Source organism: Bactrocera oleae, chromosome 6 (genome assembly GCF_042242935.1).
Source record: "Bactrocera oleae isolate idBacOlea1 chromosome 6, idBacOlea1, whole genome shotgun sequence".
NCBI classification, from domain to species: domain Eukaryota; kingdom Metazoa; phylum Arthropoda; class Insecta; order Diptera; family Tephritidae; genus Bactrocera; species Bactrocera oleae.
Window position 1 is genome coordinate 47150182 of NC_091540.1, and position 17370 is coordinate 47167551.

The 17370-nt window shown below is 36.0% G+C and overlaps 1 protein-coding gene across 1 annotated transcript; it reads left to right on the forward strand.

The window, feature by feature from the left end:
- The first annotated feature begins 7209 nt into the window (after positions 1 to 7209).
- ple (tyrosine hydroxylase ple) lies at positions 7210 to 17118 on the forward strand. Its single transcript, XM_036372100.2, has 7 exons — positions 7210 to 7819; positions 11218 to 11329; positions 11616 to 11744; positions 11905 to 11985; positions 12641 to 13460; positions 14288 to 14414; positions 15710 to 17118. The coding sequence occupies exons 1-7, from the start codon at positions 7751 to 7753 to the stop codon at positions 16106 to 16108; spliced, it is 1737 nt and encodes a 578-aa protein (XP_036227993.2). The 5' UTR covers positions 7210 to 7750; the 3' UTR covers positions 16109 to 17118.
- The last annotated feature ends 252 nt before the right edge of the window (positions 17119 to 17370 follow it).

Sequence of the window (17370 nt, forward strand, 5' to 3'; positions counted from 1 at the left end):
TATGTAAAAATTTCAACTTTATTGCAAGTGACTAAATTTAGAACGAAAATAATTAGTAGAAAAGTTGTTATACCGTTTCAGATATTAATGCGCAATAGCAACACAGAACAGCAAGCATCACAAAGTAAGTGTGACTAGCATATATATGTATGTGTCCGGTTGAGTGAATGCGCATGCGCGTGTACGCATTGCACGCATTATCAGGTGACGAAGCAAAACGCGTGAGTTGTTCCTTTACCAGTTTGCCATTGATCTACATATGCCGATAAAATCAGTTACATGTCTACGTATATATGTACACAAGTCTGTATGTGGCAAATACATGAATAAACGCACTTCCATACAATTATGTATGAGTAGTCGAGGTTCCAGTGTCGCTAAATTCACAATAACAAAAAAACACAACTGAAAAACAGTTTGGCTTCCAGTTATCCTTGCATTAAAATTGTATTCGTTTGTTACATATTTAGTACAAAAATTTAAAATTTTAAGTGGCGTGTTGTTTGCTTTTATGTTTGTCTACAATGTGGCATGCCACACATATAAAGTTTTAAAGTTTGGGTGGTGTAAAAAATGTTAAATGACATTGGAATTTAATGGTGTAAACAATTTGATAGGTTTCTGTAAATGAGGCAAAAAATAAAATATGATATCTCCTATTGGTTTATAATTTTTCATGCATTCAGCACATTTTTATAACCTGAATAGGGTGTTTTAAGTTTGCCCCGATGTCTGTAACACCCAAAAGGAAATATCGTAGACGCTACAAAGTATAAATAGGTCATTCCATCCAAAATTTACATTCAAAATTTTTTTTTCGTTCAAAACATTTTTTTTCTATGTTCTTTAAGGAAAAGTATTGGACCGTATTTTTTTATTTCCACTCAATATGAAAAATTTTGGAGCTATGAATTTTCAAAATTTAAACGCTCGAAAAAAGTACCTTTAAGCATTTACGTAGACCAAGAAACATTTTTATTAATTTTTTTTTTTTAATTTGGAACTAATTTTAATAATTTTTTTAATGAAAGAAGCTTCTTTAGGCTCTTCAGTCCTGACTATATAAATTTGAGATAAGACCGCTAAAAACTTAAAGTGGAAAAAAAAAATAAATTTATTGAAATAACTCAGAAATCAGTCGAGTAGCGTGTGAAGTTACTTCATTATTCCTATTAGACACTGCAAAAATGGGCAAAGTCGAATGATACTATCCTTAGTTTGATATAAAGTTTTGCCAAAACCTGAAGGTGTTTCTCCGCAAGTTTCAAGAGTATAAAATGTTCGGTCACACCCGAACTTAGACTTTCCTTACTTGTTAATGTATAAACTCTATATCTATATCGATTAGTTATACATGATACAAAAAATCGTTAGGTGAATACAATTATTATACTCTGTGCAACTTGTTCCGTACGCAAGTATGACACTTTCTAATATTATATCAGAGTGTATAATATGGTAATTATCATATTCAATATTACAAATTAATTTATCCATAAACTTGCATTGCTGAATTTTTAAGAATTTACGAATTAGCAATAATTATTTTCAGAGTAATAACTAAACACATTCATGCTTGCCACAATTTTGGCGCGAGCAGGAAAGTGTGCTATGGAAAAACCAGTGGCAAGCGGAATTCCTCAAAACCAAACTTACGCATTGAAACGAGCGCAGTCAAAGCGAGTAATTTGCAGTGTGGGTAATACCTAACGATATAAAACGAGATTGCTAATGGACTTAGACGTCAGCTGCGATAGCGATGTACTCGCATGTACTCTATGCATAAACATACATATATACTTGTATGTATGAATGTAATGCAATCGCACATATGGATGTGGATGCTGACAGGTTAAATATAATACTAACGCTGAATAAATGTTGCATTTAATGTGAATTGTTCTAGTTTGCATACGTAATACGGTAGTGATAATTAACTTCATAATAAAGATAAAAATTGCATTGAAATTTCTTGATTCATACTCGTATTCATGTTAATATAGTTATAATTATTATTCTTCTTATTATAGTAAAGGCACAAAATAAATCCCAAATAGAGTTTAGAAACGCTGCGCAGCCTACATCCTCTGGTGGGTTGTATAGCTTTTTGAAATCGCTTCGGCTAGACTCTCATATGACTCATACATAAGTCTGTCACCAGCGTCATGGCAAAGATTATTGAGAGCATCTATGTAATAAAATTATGGCAAAATGATGTTTTGTTTGTTTGTTATGTGATGTTTTTGTTTTTTGTTAAATAAAATTTGTTTATTTAAACAAATTTTTGACATGTTTTGTCACACTTAAAAGCACTAAATAAAGTTGGGATTGGGTCCAAAATATAAAAGCAGTATTTTCATATGAGCTTATCATAATGTCAGATCGAAGAGCACATGTACATTTAAATATTATATTTTCAAAAACTATTTAAGATTTTAATGATTATTCAAAAATGTCAAGCGAAAAATATGTTTTAGTCAACAAAACGTGTTATCGAGTTTATATTTACTAAAACAAAAATTTTAGGGTTAAATTTTTTACTTACGCACTTTCTTACTTGATTAAATTCTCGATTCGATACTATTACATTTATGGTTAAATAAAATTATCAGTACTAAATCTCGTCTATATTTCAATATTTCAAAATTATAGTCGAAAACCATGGATAAAAGAATCGTTACATTTTTTAACTATTTTCCATTCGATTAATGGATATTGCTACAAATTATATGCCGCTTCCAAACAGCTGACGGCGTTTGAGTATTTTTTGCAGGCAACACTCGGAATTCCTTCATTGACTATCGGAACGGTATTAGAAAATTTCTTTTCATGAAGTTTGTAGAACTGTGCTTAAAACGTAGAACTGTGATAATCTATATTGTATGTTCTCTGCATTTTTGGCTTATATAACAAAGAGGATGCATAAATTAAGAAATATATTTATACTCACAGAAAGTCATGCGGCTTTGAGATGACTAAAGTCTTTTAAGGTTTCATCAACGATAGCCAAATAATGTCTTGATCTATTAGTGGAACTAACATCCAATTTCACATCAAACCTACAGTGAAAAAGGAAGATATATGCTCCTGACTACTTGTAGTTATTTAATCGTTAAAACATGTTGTAGATATAGCTGAGTCTTGGTGGAAACAATCCCTGACTTGTTCAACAAGCAGACCCAGATTCATGCTAAGTTATGAATGGTATACGGGCCGCATATGTCGATTATTGAAATTCAAAAGAAATGATATACGAACCCAAGTAGAAGCGCTAACAGGTCACTGTTGCAACTATCGCTCGCAGCTTTTCTGGCGAAAGTTGCAAATATAAAACGTCTCGAATTGATGAACTTCATTAAGATCACAGGGTGGTTCAGAGAGTACATGGTAGAGTGAGAGAACTTTATTCCAGGTGGTTTCTTACTTAAATTAATCCAAAAATAGGTAAATTAAAAAACAAACAAGGACTTAGTAAGGATTGGGATGAGTATTAACGACTTCTACTAATATATTATACTTGTATGTTATCGTTTACATAGGCATATAGAGAAACGCACGGATAGTCATGACTATATATGTTCCTTCATTCCAAACACTGTGATATACTTGTATGCATATAACAGTACATCTATCGCAATTATTTTTCGCTGTTTTAGACAAGGTGCAATATTTTGCGAGAGTGTATAATGACATTTAGACAGGTAAACTGATTTATGAGTTGATTGCTAACATAATTTCATTGACTAATAAGCCTTTCTAGTGAGACGCTAATGACAAGGTTGCTATTAAGTTTTTCTACTTTCAGTTTTAGTAAATTATACATTGCAATTGTAAGCTATGCGGCTGTTTAGTAGACGACATATTGGCATTTCAATTAGTCTCCAATAATTTTATTTTAATTGAGTAGTAAAGTCCGTGAACTTGCTGCATGTTAGCCCAGTGAGTGGAAAAGGCAATAAACTATGGCCCAAACGAAATTCCCTGAATAAAATTCTTTTGAAAGTTGTCTAATGCACTTATGTTTCTAAATCCTATAGCTATTCTTTGTTTTGCTCATAACAATAAGATAAGCTAACACGAGAACCCCACTCACTTAGGCATAAATATGAAAGACCTGTTGTTCGCTTGTACAACAATTGACTATGATTGAGTTATTTATATGTATGTACATATGTACTTGTATGTGAGTACTTGTAGTTGCCGGATTTCCACTTACATTGGCTGTCAGCAAGACAATGCTACCTGCAAATCGAAGCGATTTCTTGGATATCAACAAGGAAAAGGAACTTAGAACTATTTTTAGCACAATTCTGTTTGTTTATTATGGTACATAATAAGTTATAAATATGTTTCGCAATTTTCTTTGTTTTGATTAATTAAAAATTGGTTAACGTCAATTTGCGCAAATGGTAAATATAGCTTTACGGCAATTTGATGGGTTTCATATTCGTAGTTTTGTTTTGTATATAGGTGTGTCTGTGTGTTGTTCCTCAAAAATCTCTTCAAATCTTTGGGCGTTCAAACTTTCATGTCAATACCACCTGTGGTTTAAGCAACATTTGATGTCTGTTACTCTTTCAATTTGCCTTTGCATATACATAGATGTGGGTATGTATATGATTATGCAGGTATAAATTGTTATAAAGATAGTTGGATTTATTGTGAGGAAAGATAAATTGATCGTGACTGCATAAAAAACTCGGATTCGCTTTAAACCTTTTTCGAATGCTTATAAAATTTGAAGTAAGTAGAGTTTATCCTCTTAGTTTCTTAAATTACTAACATCCTTCCAAAATTGTGACACACTATCACAAATGAAACAGACTATCAAACTGTTTGTAAATAAAGTTCTTCCCTAATGTATTTATCTGTCAACTTCTTTCCAAACAATGTAACGGAACCAAACATTTATAATCTCTTTCTTTATCATTCATGCAAATAACTGCAAATAATCTTTCTGAACATATAATTTCTACAATACAACCCTCAGGGTGAGAGAAAGACGATAAAAATGTAGTAACTTTGTATTCAATACCCAGTCGAATCAATAGAACACAGTGATGTCTATTGATTGGCTTATCATGCAAAAATTCGATGCGAATTTTAAAAAATATTAGCTAAAATTTTGCCCGATTGTAGTTATATTGTTGAGTTTTCGGGCTTTTGATTTCAACGGACAAAAACATTCTGTGAACTGCCGATTGAACACAGGTGTATAATGATCAACCCATCTTTAATTGACAAAAATTCGTACCAAAACTCGTTCTTATTGCTTTTAATCAGTGCAAGATGGTCCTTTGAACCACTGTACCTTTGATCGAAGTTCACAAAAGCGACACACATCACCCGCAAATCATTTTCATTTGTACAAATTTTTCAAAGATATACCATCACTCAATTTCATGACATGGTTACTCAACAGAAATTCACGAATTTCGCCATGTTTTTTGCTATTACTGCGTCTTGCGGGCTTTTCAAATAGGGTACATTACTCAAATCAATTGTTTCGAAGCAAAGGTGGAGATTGTGTAAAGCGCGATCACACCAAATGAGTAACATTTCTTAGCCCATGTACAATAGAATATTCGCGATAGTTGTGCTTTCATAATTGGGTTAGATTCTACGTATCTAATTTTTTTATCAAAATTTAGATCAATGCCAATTTCTGGTAGGTTTTTTTTACATCTATACATATAAATATTACGTGTCCCGTTTTGTCCGGGGTAAACTTCTAGGCTACTGAACCGATTTTAGTAAAATTTATCACAATGTGTGCGGTTTCATCCAACATGAATGATATGGTAGTTAATATCCAGTTATGTTAAAAGTAAAAACAATTCAAAAATAAAAAAGTTTATTTCTAAACTGAAGAAAGGGTTCTAAATTCAAAAAAAAAATAAAATGATGTTATGTGATATAATGTAAATAATATTTTTACTATATCGAATAGTTTATTATAATATTATTTGTCTTATACCATAACCACAGCAAGGTGTGGTCTGGTCTCTAGTATTCTTTTCAAACTATTGCCTCTTTTGGGCTAGGCGGAGACTTTGCTCGAAGCAAAATTTATCACTAATGTATTTTCAAGAAGAATTGGTCATCATTTTTTTTTTTTAAGTTATCAATTAAACAACTTTTCAATTCTGTATCTTTTAATATTTTCTAGTCGATATTATTTAATGGTCATATGTAGAGTATTAGCTATGCTACTAAAATGTAACTAGCGGTAACCTAACAATAGCAGCGTATATTTTTGTGAACTCTTCACGTCATTTGGACCATTGCAGTTCGAGTGGTGGGAAAATTCCCCGACTGATGTAGAAAATAACAGTGGAATTTCGCGGAAAGGATGACCCGAAACACTCGTGGCAAATAAACAAAAAACAATAAACAAATATAACTTACAGGTGCGTATGTCGGTAATATGTATACGGCACACACATACACACGTTCTTAAAAGACCACATCGAGAACGGTGTGTTAATGACGCGTCGCCATGGCTCGCGATGACGTGCGCAAGCTAAACCAGCTCAATTTGGCACTCGATCGCTCACCTGTAGCGCACAACGGCTGCTGCGCTGTTCGTCTGGGTGGACCAAACAAAAATCACACCAGCCGCCGCAACAGCAACAACACAAACAAATAACACAACGCCGGGTGATTCCAACACTTCGATTAACGTCAGCATCGTTTTTCGGTGAGCGTACAAGTATGAGCGGGCATTCAATCGAATACGCTCTGGAACTTGAACTTGGTGTGCTGCGCAAACGTGAGGGAACCCCACGAGCATGACCACCATCCAAGTCATTCATATTCAGTGAGGTGTGTTTGCTGTTGTTTTTGCTGAGAGAGCGCGCGTATTGTGAGCATTTACTGCTGTGTGGCTGATGCTGCGCAGTGATTGTCGCGCTGATGACGTCTTCATCACCTGTTAATGGGAGCAAAAATAGCAGCAACAACACATGCAATACAACCGAAACCTGTAGCGGATTTTCGAGCGGCCGCTTGAACGCTCGTCTGCACGCTCACCACACATATCCCCCACCCCGTGTGTGCGGACACACAAACGCACACACACACAGACGGGCTCAAGTTCGCTTGCCACCCCAAGAGCAACGACGCTGTGGTCGAGCTTCGGCTCAGCGGCTCTTTTATCGTTTCATACGATACGTTTTGAGGGTATTTAAGCGAACGCCGCCGGACACCAAGCATGCATTGATTCGCTATCATTCGCTCTTAAGACTTGCCACTTTGGTTAAGAAGTTAAGTAGTTTGTTAAATATATATTTAAAACGTTGTGTTTGTTGTAATAAAATAATAATTAGCTTTTCTGCCTGCGAGTAAAATAATTACAAATCGAAGGATATTAAAGTTAAAGCAAGCTAAATCGAAAAGTTCATAAGTATTTGAAAAGTTTCGATAACTGGAAGTTCTACAAGTTAAAGATCCTGTGTTTTACGTACATACAAAAACAAAAACAAGTGTGATTTCTGGAGCTGTTTAGACGCAAACACCGTTCAAGCAAACTACTTCAAAGTTGATTAACAGAAAATTGGCAAGAACATTTTTTTGTTATTGTGAAATAAGCAGTGAAAGTGCATTTCGTAGGCTTATTTCTGACAACAGTTGCTAAATAAAAACTCAAAAACGCAAATATATATAAAGACAAGTGTCATAAATTGCACTTTGCGTTAAATTTTGAATTCTCTTCGTATCCGTATATTTATAAAAAACAAAAACTAACAAAATGATGGCCGTAGCTGCTGCACAAAAGAACCGCGAAATGTTCGCTATCAAAAAATCCTACAGTATTGAGGTGAGTTGAAATTAAAAATGCGTAAATATTAAATTTCGAAAAATTTTGAATACAAGTTTTTGTAACAAAAGTTGAATATAAAAGGTACAATGTTGCCAAAAAGTTGTTTTTCGTTGATTTAAAGTTTCAATATTTTTTGTTTTCATTTCCATTCGTCAAATTTAAAGTTTATCGTTAAAAAAAAATAAATATTTCCAAATATAAAACTTACAGAACGATATGCACTGTGTATAAAATTGGATAGCGATTTTTAATTCAAATTGTTTAGTTAGAAAATACATATGAAAATAAAAAAAAAAATTTTAATTATTTATTTTCATCGAATTCATTGATTTTAAAAACCAAGTTTTTGTCATTAAGCTAATTACAAGTAAATAATTAACTTTAAATTTGTTGTCAATTTTCAAGAAAAGTGACAGATTCAGTGGCGTCAAAACTGCTGATTTTTTAAATTTTTAATTACATTTTACGTCAAAATGGCAAGCGTGTATTACATTACTAAATATATTATTTTTAACTAAAATTATCATTCAAAACAATTAATTTTATATTTACTTACCTCTTGCAATCATATCTTTCGGTCACAGCTAATATTTCGAATTTCGAAAATTCTCCTAAAATTTCCAAAATTAGTGCCAACTGGCTTGTTGCGTAGTTTTCAACCACACATATATACAATACATACATATATATGTAAGCATATAGGTAGACAATTTGGACTACGTGACAAATGCCAAACAAACCCATTTTTAATTAGCAAATATAGTGCAAACACTTGTTGTAAATATATTTAGAATACGAAATTTTCAAACACAGTCAACACACTGTCCAGCCTTTAACTGTTAGTCTTGACAAATTGCCAGCAGAGTTATTTAACAAACTGCTTAAATAAACTGTTAAGAGTGAAAGTGGGCGTGTACTCGAAGTGCTGAGTTGTAGTGATGCGCTTAAGATAATAACGCAGCTGAAAAAGGGAAAATTATGCGCTAGTGAGCCAACAACATATAACACTACCGGCACAATTAAGCACCTGTCAGCGCAAAGATAATGTTTTGCAACGACAAGAAAAAATTTGGTTGACAAAAAATTGCATTAGTTGGCGGGTTCGCTTGCGCGGCTAGGTCTCTTACGAGTACATACCCCGATTTTTCTTAAAAAATGTAAATTTAAACAAATTTCCGTGGACAACACAAAAATCCATTAAATGTGTTGAAATCCGCGTTTACTATCTGATTCGAAAACTAGACGCTCTTTTATCAGCTTTTCCATGTGGCCGTGCGCTCAAATTTGGCGTGGTCCACGAAGGTCATTGTAACAGAAAAAAAAAATTGTTGAAAACTTAAATTGAATAAGAAAGGGCTAATGGTTAATGGCCAACAGGAAAAACGCATAAATTTTACTTAACCCTTTGTATGTGACGAATATAAGCATATTATTCTCTGCTTCTTTAAAAATCACTGATACTTCCTGCTTGCCACAAACGCTGCTCCGTCTACACATAAATACGATCGTATAATATATATAATCGTATATGTTTGTCCTATATCCCAGCTCGTGAAAAATAAAATTTTAATATTATATGCGTACCAAACACAATTCAGCAAATCCCATTGTGCGCCAAACTCGTTCGCATAGATTCTCCAACTCATTGATCGGCAAATTTATGCGACTTTAACACCTTAAGCTGTCAAAATATTACTTAAAGTCAGGCGCTTACGTGTCGAACGCGCTATTTGACGACTTCATTTGGTGTCATTGCCTGTAAGCATACGGTTATTTAAGATTTCGAACGAAAGTGCACACAATATTTCAAATAAAAATAAAAAAAAATGACAATAACAAAAACGATGATGGTACACATTTTGAGTTGAATGAATAAGTTAATTTTTTTATTAAACGCGTTTATCATTTAGCCTCAAAGGGCAAAGACGAGTGACGCGCGCGCATGCGCGTCGCGAACTTACGCGCAAACCAGCAGCAAAACAATAAACTAACCATTAATGCTATGCAAATTATTTTTCCCTTTTTTCATATGGCCATATTTTGTTTTCTTTTGGCTCATAAACCAGTTTTTAGCCGGCAAATTTCTGCGCTTAAGCGCTTCTCTCGTATTGCTATTGTTATTGTTTTTGTTTGCTGATAAAATATACGAAAACACACAATGAGCGCTTTTGACGTGCGCCATATCGCTGACTTTTCGAAAATATACCGAAAAAATGTGTTGTACCAACAACCGAAACACAGCAATCAAAACAAAGCGCCACTTTCGTTTTCAGTAAGCAAACTTCCAAATGATAAAGACAAGCGCTGAGATTTTGTAACCTGCTTCACATATGTATGCTTATGGCTGCAACAACAACAGCCGCGCACATAGCGCATCGCTGTGTGGACCGCATTTCAGTTCAGTGGAGTATTGGGCCAACAGTCAGTCTCGACAATATGATCGCTTGTTCAGTGGCGACTCGTCTGCTACCTTGTCTGTCCGTTTATTATTGTTGTGTTGAAATTAGTGCTTGTTGCCTTTCTGCTGACCACACAGCATCTGCAGACAAACACGCACACACATAATTTTATTTGTTTAAATTGTGTCATACCAAAACAAAAAGCTACAAAAAAATGTTAACTGATGTATAATTGTCGGAAGGTATAGAGCTATGGTGGAGAGCAGTCCGCGGAGCGTGTGCGCATGAGAGGAAAGTAAATCACATTGCATAAGTGTCAAGTGATTTGCAGACATAGTGGAAAAAATTCCACAACGCGGCTGTTTGTAAAAGTAAACAAAGCTGAGCTGGTATATATATGTATATATATAAATTTGATAGAAATGATGCGTCTTAAAAATCTTAACTCGACAAACTATTGAAAATTAAAATATTTTCATTTTTCTTTTTGGCATAATTGCATTCGAACATTTTTTTGAGTACTTTTGTTTAATTCTTTAAAATTTCTTAACAAACCCAAATCTGCCTCGAACAATTTCCGTTGTCTCCTCAGCCTTCGTAAAATAAGTATAAATATATTTTTCTTATTCAAACCACTGTAATCTGTGGCTGATGCGCCAATTTCCTGCACATCTCCGCTTTTCAACTTTATTGACACACACACTCAGGGAAACACATACTTAACGGTCTTAAGTGTGCTTAAAGCATTTGCCACCCCCTAAACGGGCTACCCACAATCGCTCAATCAAACGCCCACGCTGCTCGGTAATTTGTGTGGAAAAGGCGCTTAAAAGCTTTATAGCCAATGGCAACGCATTAGACAACCGACAGGTGGTTGCCGGTTGGTCACTAACGGTATTAGGGTGGTAAAAACAAAAAAAAAAATTAATATTTTAGTTGATTAACTTTTTCACCCAACAACTAAAAATCATTCATAAAATATCTGCTCTCTTACAGAATGGCTATCCATCACGCCGTCGTTCGTTGGTGGACGATGCGCGCTTTGAAAGCTTGGTTGTCAAGCAAAACAAACAAACCGTGCTGGAGGAAGCGCGCCAAAAGACCAATGGTAAGTGAGAAGGGAGGAGAATTAAGCGCAATACTTAGTAAAAAAAATTAAATTGAAATGAAATTAGTTGACAAAATATGAAAAAAAAATTTCATTAAACATTTTAGGACTGCAAAGCAAAGGCAAACAAATTTTTCTTTTTTACTTTTTTGTACTTAAATATTTTAATGTGCTTTTGTTGTCATCTGAATTTTTTTTAAATTAATTAATTTACATTTGTACTTCATTTAATACATTTTTTATTTAATTTTTTAAATTTTATTTTATTATAATTTTCAATAATTAGACGAAACTACCCTGGAGCAATGCATTCAACAAGCTAAAGGCACTCCAATCGAGCAAGAAATTGAATTGCAAGCCGAACAGTCGGTGGAAAATGTGGAGATACCAGCTGAAGTACATGACATCCCAGCAGGTAGTCTACCTTAAACAGCAAATAATAGCAATTTTAATTTTTGCACCACTTCATTATATCGTGCAATATTTCTTTTCTTTTCTCATTTTCATTTTGATTTTATGATTTTAATAATTTTTTTCTCGTTTTATTTTCGTTTATTTTCATTTGAAAAACTCAGAAGCCCATAACGAAACCACCAACGCCTCGTTGGGCGCTGCTGCTCAGGGTGAGGGCAATAACAACAGCAACAATGCAAATGGTAAGCAACAGTTGAGCGCGCGCAAGCCGCGCGGTAGCGGGTTAATGTCAGCGTCACATAAGTGCCTTCAAGCGCATTATGATGATGATGAAGCATATGCCACTTAATACGCTTGCCACGCACATACACACTCAAGTAAAGGATACGCTTGTGTGCCAGCACGTACGCACAACATTTCAAATGTGAAAATCGCACATTTCCTTTTAATATTTCCATTTCTTTTGCTAACGCCATTACATACATTGCCGTCGATGCTATTTTTATTGCGCTGATTTTATTATGTCACTGTGAGCATTTAAGGATGATAAAAGGCGAATTTTGCGCGCTTGACTACACGCCAACAATGACTACTAAAAAATGGGGAGAAATTGTGACAAAAGCCGATTTGCAATTTTTCACCCAACATTTATTCCAATTATCCCCGCCACCCTTTCTAAAGGGCTTCTAATTTTTCCTACTAGTGCAATGCATTTGGCCATCATCTTTCATGCTTAAGTCGACTTCAATTCCATTCAAACCGCTTAGAATGCGTGCTTAGCAAGCCAAGCAGATTTATTTGGCATAAAACCCAACTTGAAAATAAAAATAAAATACACACACATAACTAGATATTTTACTAACTTTGCACGTTTCTCACTTGCTCTCGCACGCACAGATGCCGGTCTTACCGAAGAGGAAGTTTTGCTTGCCAATGCCGCTGCTGAGTCCACTGAAGCGGAGAATGCCGTGCAGAGTGCTGCGCTCGTCGTACGCCTCAAGGAGGGCATCTCTTCGCTTGGCCGCATACTCAAGGCGATCGAAACGTTCAAGGGTGCCGTACAACATGTCGAATCGCGTGTGTCACGCGAACAAGGCGTCGATCACGATGTGCTCATTAAAGTCGATATGACACGTGGCAATCTGTTGCAACTTGTACGCTCGCTACGTCAATCAGGCTCGTTCTATAGCATCAGTCTGTTGGCCGAACATAACATCAGTGTCAAGGCACCATGGTTCCCCAAGCATGCCTCCGAGTTGGATAACTGCAATCATTTGATGACCAAATACGAACCTGATTTGGATATGAACCATCCTGGTTTTGCTGATAAAGTCTATCGCCAACGTCGTAAGGAGATCGCTGAAATCGCTTTCGCTTACAAATATGGCGATCCAATCCCATACATCGAATACTCCGATGTTGAGGTTAAGACTTGGCGTTCGGTGCTTTTGACTGTTGTCGATTTGTCGAAGAAACACGCTTGCCAGGAATATCGTGCTGCTTTCCAGAAGTTGCGCGATGAACAGATCTTCGTCGAACACCGTCTGCCACAATTGCAAGAGATGTCTGACTTCTTGCGTCGCAACACCGGTTTCACACTGCGTCCCGCTGCCGGTTTATTGACCGCACGCGATTTCCTCGCCTCGTTGGCATTCCGCATCTTCCAGAGCACACAATATGTGCGCCACGTCAACTCACCATACCACACACCCGAACCGTAAGTATCTACCCCCAGAATTCTACTTTTACTAAGTGCAATGGGGTAAAGTTTAGGCAAGACATCTTTGTGCTGTGTTTCCTACTACCGGTTACGCACATTGTTGCGCTGCGGCAAATTAACTCAAGCATCAGCAATCAAAGCACAAAGGCAAATGCTCTAATTTCATTTGACAGGAAATATGCTTTCGTGTGGCAACAACCACAATAGCGCTGTGGCATGCGACAGCTAGTGACAATGCAGTGAGGACAAGGCGTTAACATGACGGAAGCATGTAATTGCCTCACAACTTTTTGTGCTGCTGTCGTTGCTGATGCTGATGAGTTGGGGGCTGCGTAGAAGTGAAACGAAAGTGAGGTTAGGGCAGCAGTTTTAGTGATGAAAATGAAATTTTTGCAAATTGTCGGCACTTTAGCACTTCGGCGCTATTTAAGAGCAGGACAATTCCATTACCGACGGGTAATTAGTTTAGCATAATAACAGTATTCAAGCAGACAAGTAGTAAGGTTACAGCAAATGACCAACATCGAGCTTCAGTGGCTGCTTGCTGCCTACGAGAAATGAAAAAGTGTGATAAAAGCTATTTTCAATAATTTGATTGAATTAAAAATGAGTTATTTAAACTGAAAATTAAAAGATAATGCTGTGTTGTTGCAATAGAAGTAAGAAACAAAGGGAAAGCGCCTAGAACTGTGCTGAGGATTTTAGTTTTAACATACTCTTAGGACTCTCTGAGTTTAAAACTTGAATCTAGTACCAGTTTATTTCACTAGCTCTACACAAATTAACTAATTCATTTTTCTTTTTTCCTCTCTTCTTAATTACAGCGATTGCATTCACGAATTGCTCGGTCACATGCCACTCTTAGCTGATCCCAGTTTCGCACAATTCTCACAAGAGATTGGTTTGGCTTCGTTGGGTGCCTCCGATGATGAAATCGAAAAGCTATCCACTGTAAGTATGACAATATTGAAGCAATTGATATAAAAAACACACCAAGCAATTAAAACGCTTAGCCAAGCAGTGGGCTTATTAGCATTATCTCGATTAGTAGCCTTGACGCGAATGTTTCGCCTAACCGAATTCGATATCGCAAATATCAGTTTTCTAAACAAATTTGATTGTAAAAGTCAACTGGCCACTAACTAAGCAAACCCGCAAATATGCATAAATGAGCTAGTTATGTGCACAGGTTACAAATGTACATTTGCAGTTTAATTTGTCTAAATGCTCGCTTTAATTGCCAATTTAGATATTTTAGTAGCTATGAAGGCTGCTGACTGTTGGCTAGCGGCTGAGAAGTGCGCGCGCGCCCATTTAGCCATAACTGCCACCCCAGCTGTAAACTTGAAACAGGGTTTGTTACAGTGCTACTAGCGTACTAGCATTTTACTAACTAGGGCGCGCGCTCGGTGGGTTTACAACGCCAACACTGCCCCAGACAATGCACCAAAACTGGCATGAGTGCAAGAACGCGCCACCTCGAGCGAGTTTTCTCAGCCAAGTTGAAGTGCTTACGCTATCAAATATCACAAAAAAAACTTGATGACTGCTTAATTCAAGTTCGTGCGCTTGGCAGCACAATAGCGGCAATGGACACTTAGACACACATACAAAAGCGCTAGGCGGCGTGAGGGCAAGTGCATTGCTGTAATTATTTGTAGTAAGTTGTCTTAATCTTGACTCGAATGTGCAACGCGCTGACGTTGTTACCATTGGCCTTGCGCCTGTGCGGTATTTAAACGCATGCGCTTTACTTTGGCATTTAGCAAACGCCGATAGATAAACATGCAAATACTCAAAATGGCCACTTTGGCAGCCAAAAATTCTAATGAGCGTTAAAAATGTTATGCATGCAAAGAGCAAGCAGAAAAATGTAAATACGCGGCCAAAATTTCATAGCTACATATATTATATATACCCATGTCTAAGCAACAAGTTTACTTTAAAATATTTGTTCAATGCTAAACCGAAACTATGACTGGCGCGCGCTTGACAGTCACCAAAGATTGAGGTCAAAACGCGCCGCACATATACGCTGGCCGACGCTGAGAGCGGCCCTGTGCCATTGGCGTAGACGCGCTCAAACCATTGTTGCACCGTCAAAGGCCAAGCGCCAATTGTCAGTGTCAAGTTTTCCATTTTCATAAAAGATTTTCACACCCACCAATATTTATATATTTAGAATATATATACATATAGAAATACAACTAATCACTTATTTGTTCTCTATCTTCTCTGATCTTTAGGTCTACTGGTTTACCGTTGAGTTCGGCCTCTGCAAGGAACATGGTCAGGTGAAAGCCTACGGCGCTGGTTTGCTCTCGTCATACGGCGAACTCTTGCATGCCATCAGCGACAAGTGCGAACATCGCGCTTTCGAACCAGCCTCCACTGCCGTGCAACCCTACCAGGATCAGGAATACCAGCCCATCTACTATGTTGCCGAGAGTTTCGAAGATGCCAAAGATAAATTCCGTCGTTGGGTGTCGACCATGTCGCGTCCATTCGAGGTGCGCTTCAACCCACACACCGAACGCGTCGAAATTTTGGACTCCGTCGACAAATTGGATACACTGGTACAGCAAATGAACACGGAAATCCTCCATTTGACAAATGCCATTGCCAAGTTAAGGCGTCCATTCTAAGTAAATCTCTCTAAATCATTCAAACACTAAGCTCTCTTGCACACACACACATTGAGATTGTTATGAGGTGTGTGCGTGTAACCCATGCATGTGAAACCCAACTCAAACACTTACCCTAACATATATTTAGAAGAATTGTGCATACGTACCCACGTAATGGACGTATGCAGGCAACGTAGAGCGGTCGTGTCGGCAGCCGTGGCCAGCACTTGTGTAGTTGTGCCGCGCCTCTTGTTAACATAAATTGACATGCCGCCTGAAAGTTTACTCTTTTGTTTTTTATTTAAATATCTCTTAAATACTGTTTAACATAATTCTGAATGTTTTTTTATTTACATATTTATCCTAATATTTTGATGTTGTGTTTGATATTGCTAATAGAAGATGTAAAAATTTTTTTTTAAAACTAAATGTAACTCAAAATTGTTGTTGTTATTTTTTTATTGATTATCGAAAAAAATGCATATATTTTTGTATAATTCACCGCACATGCAATTACCACCACCACCACCCTCTACACCCCTCACCCTACCCACTCACCTTGTATGTACGTATTTTCTTATTTATTTTATTTGTGTAACACTGCAACTGTATTGGACCAAAAAGCAAACGTTAGTATTTAAGCGAATTCACATACTCACACAAACACACAAATGCAAATCACACACACAAGCACGCACACAAATATGTGCATCAAAATATGTATATTGTATTATTTCTCTAAATGTATTATTATTATTATTATTCCATTACTTTTTGTTTGTCCATTTGTTTTTGTTTTTACATATTTTGATGTGTCTTAGTATGTAAAGCCTTTATTTTGTATTATTGTGAAATATTTGTTTTTACGAATTGTGTGCGTTTTTATTTTGTATTTTATTAAATATTTTATAAATGTAACTATTTTGTAGGTATGTAGAATTTAATTTTTGTTATGTTATAAGAGCGCAAAGATATTTTATATATATACATATATACACAGAGAATATATAAATGAATAAAAGCATAAATACAGAGTTTCTTATTTGCATGGTAAAAGGATAATGCAAGCGATTGCTTGACATAAAATAGTTTTGGTTGCAATTTTGATGTTCGAGCTTTATTTCGGTTCTAAGCTTTATAATACTATAATCGGTACTTAAAATAATAGCATATTTGGTACGTTTTTCTCGGCATTCGGTTAAATATTTCAGAAAGTCATTGAGTAGATATTTCGCTTGGCTTAGACAAACATTACCCGAAAAAGTAACTAAGTTTTAATT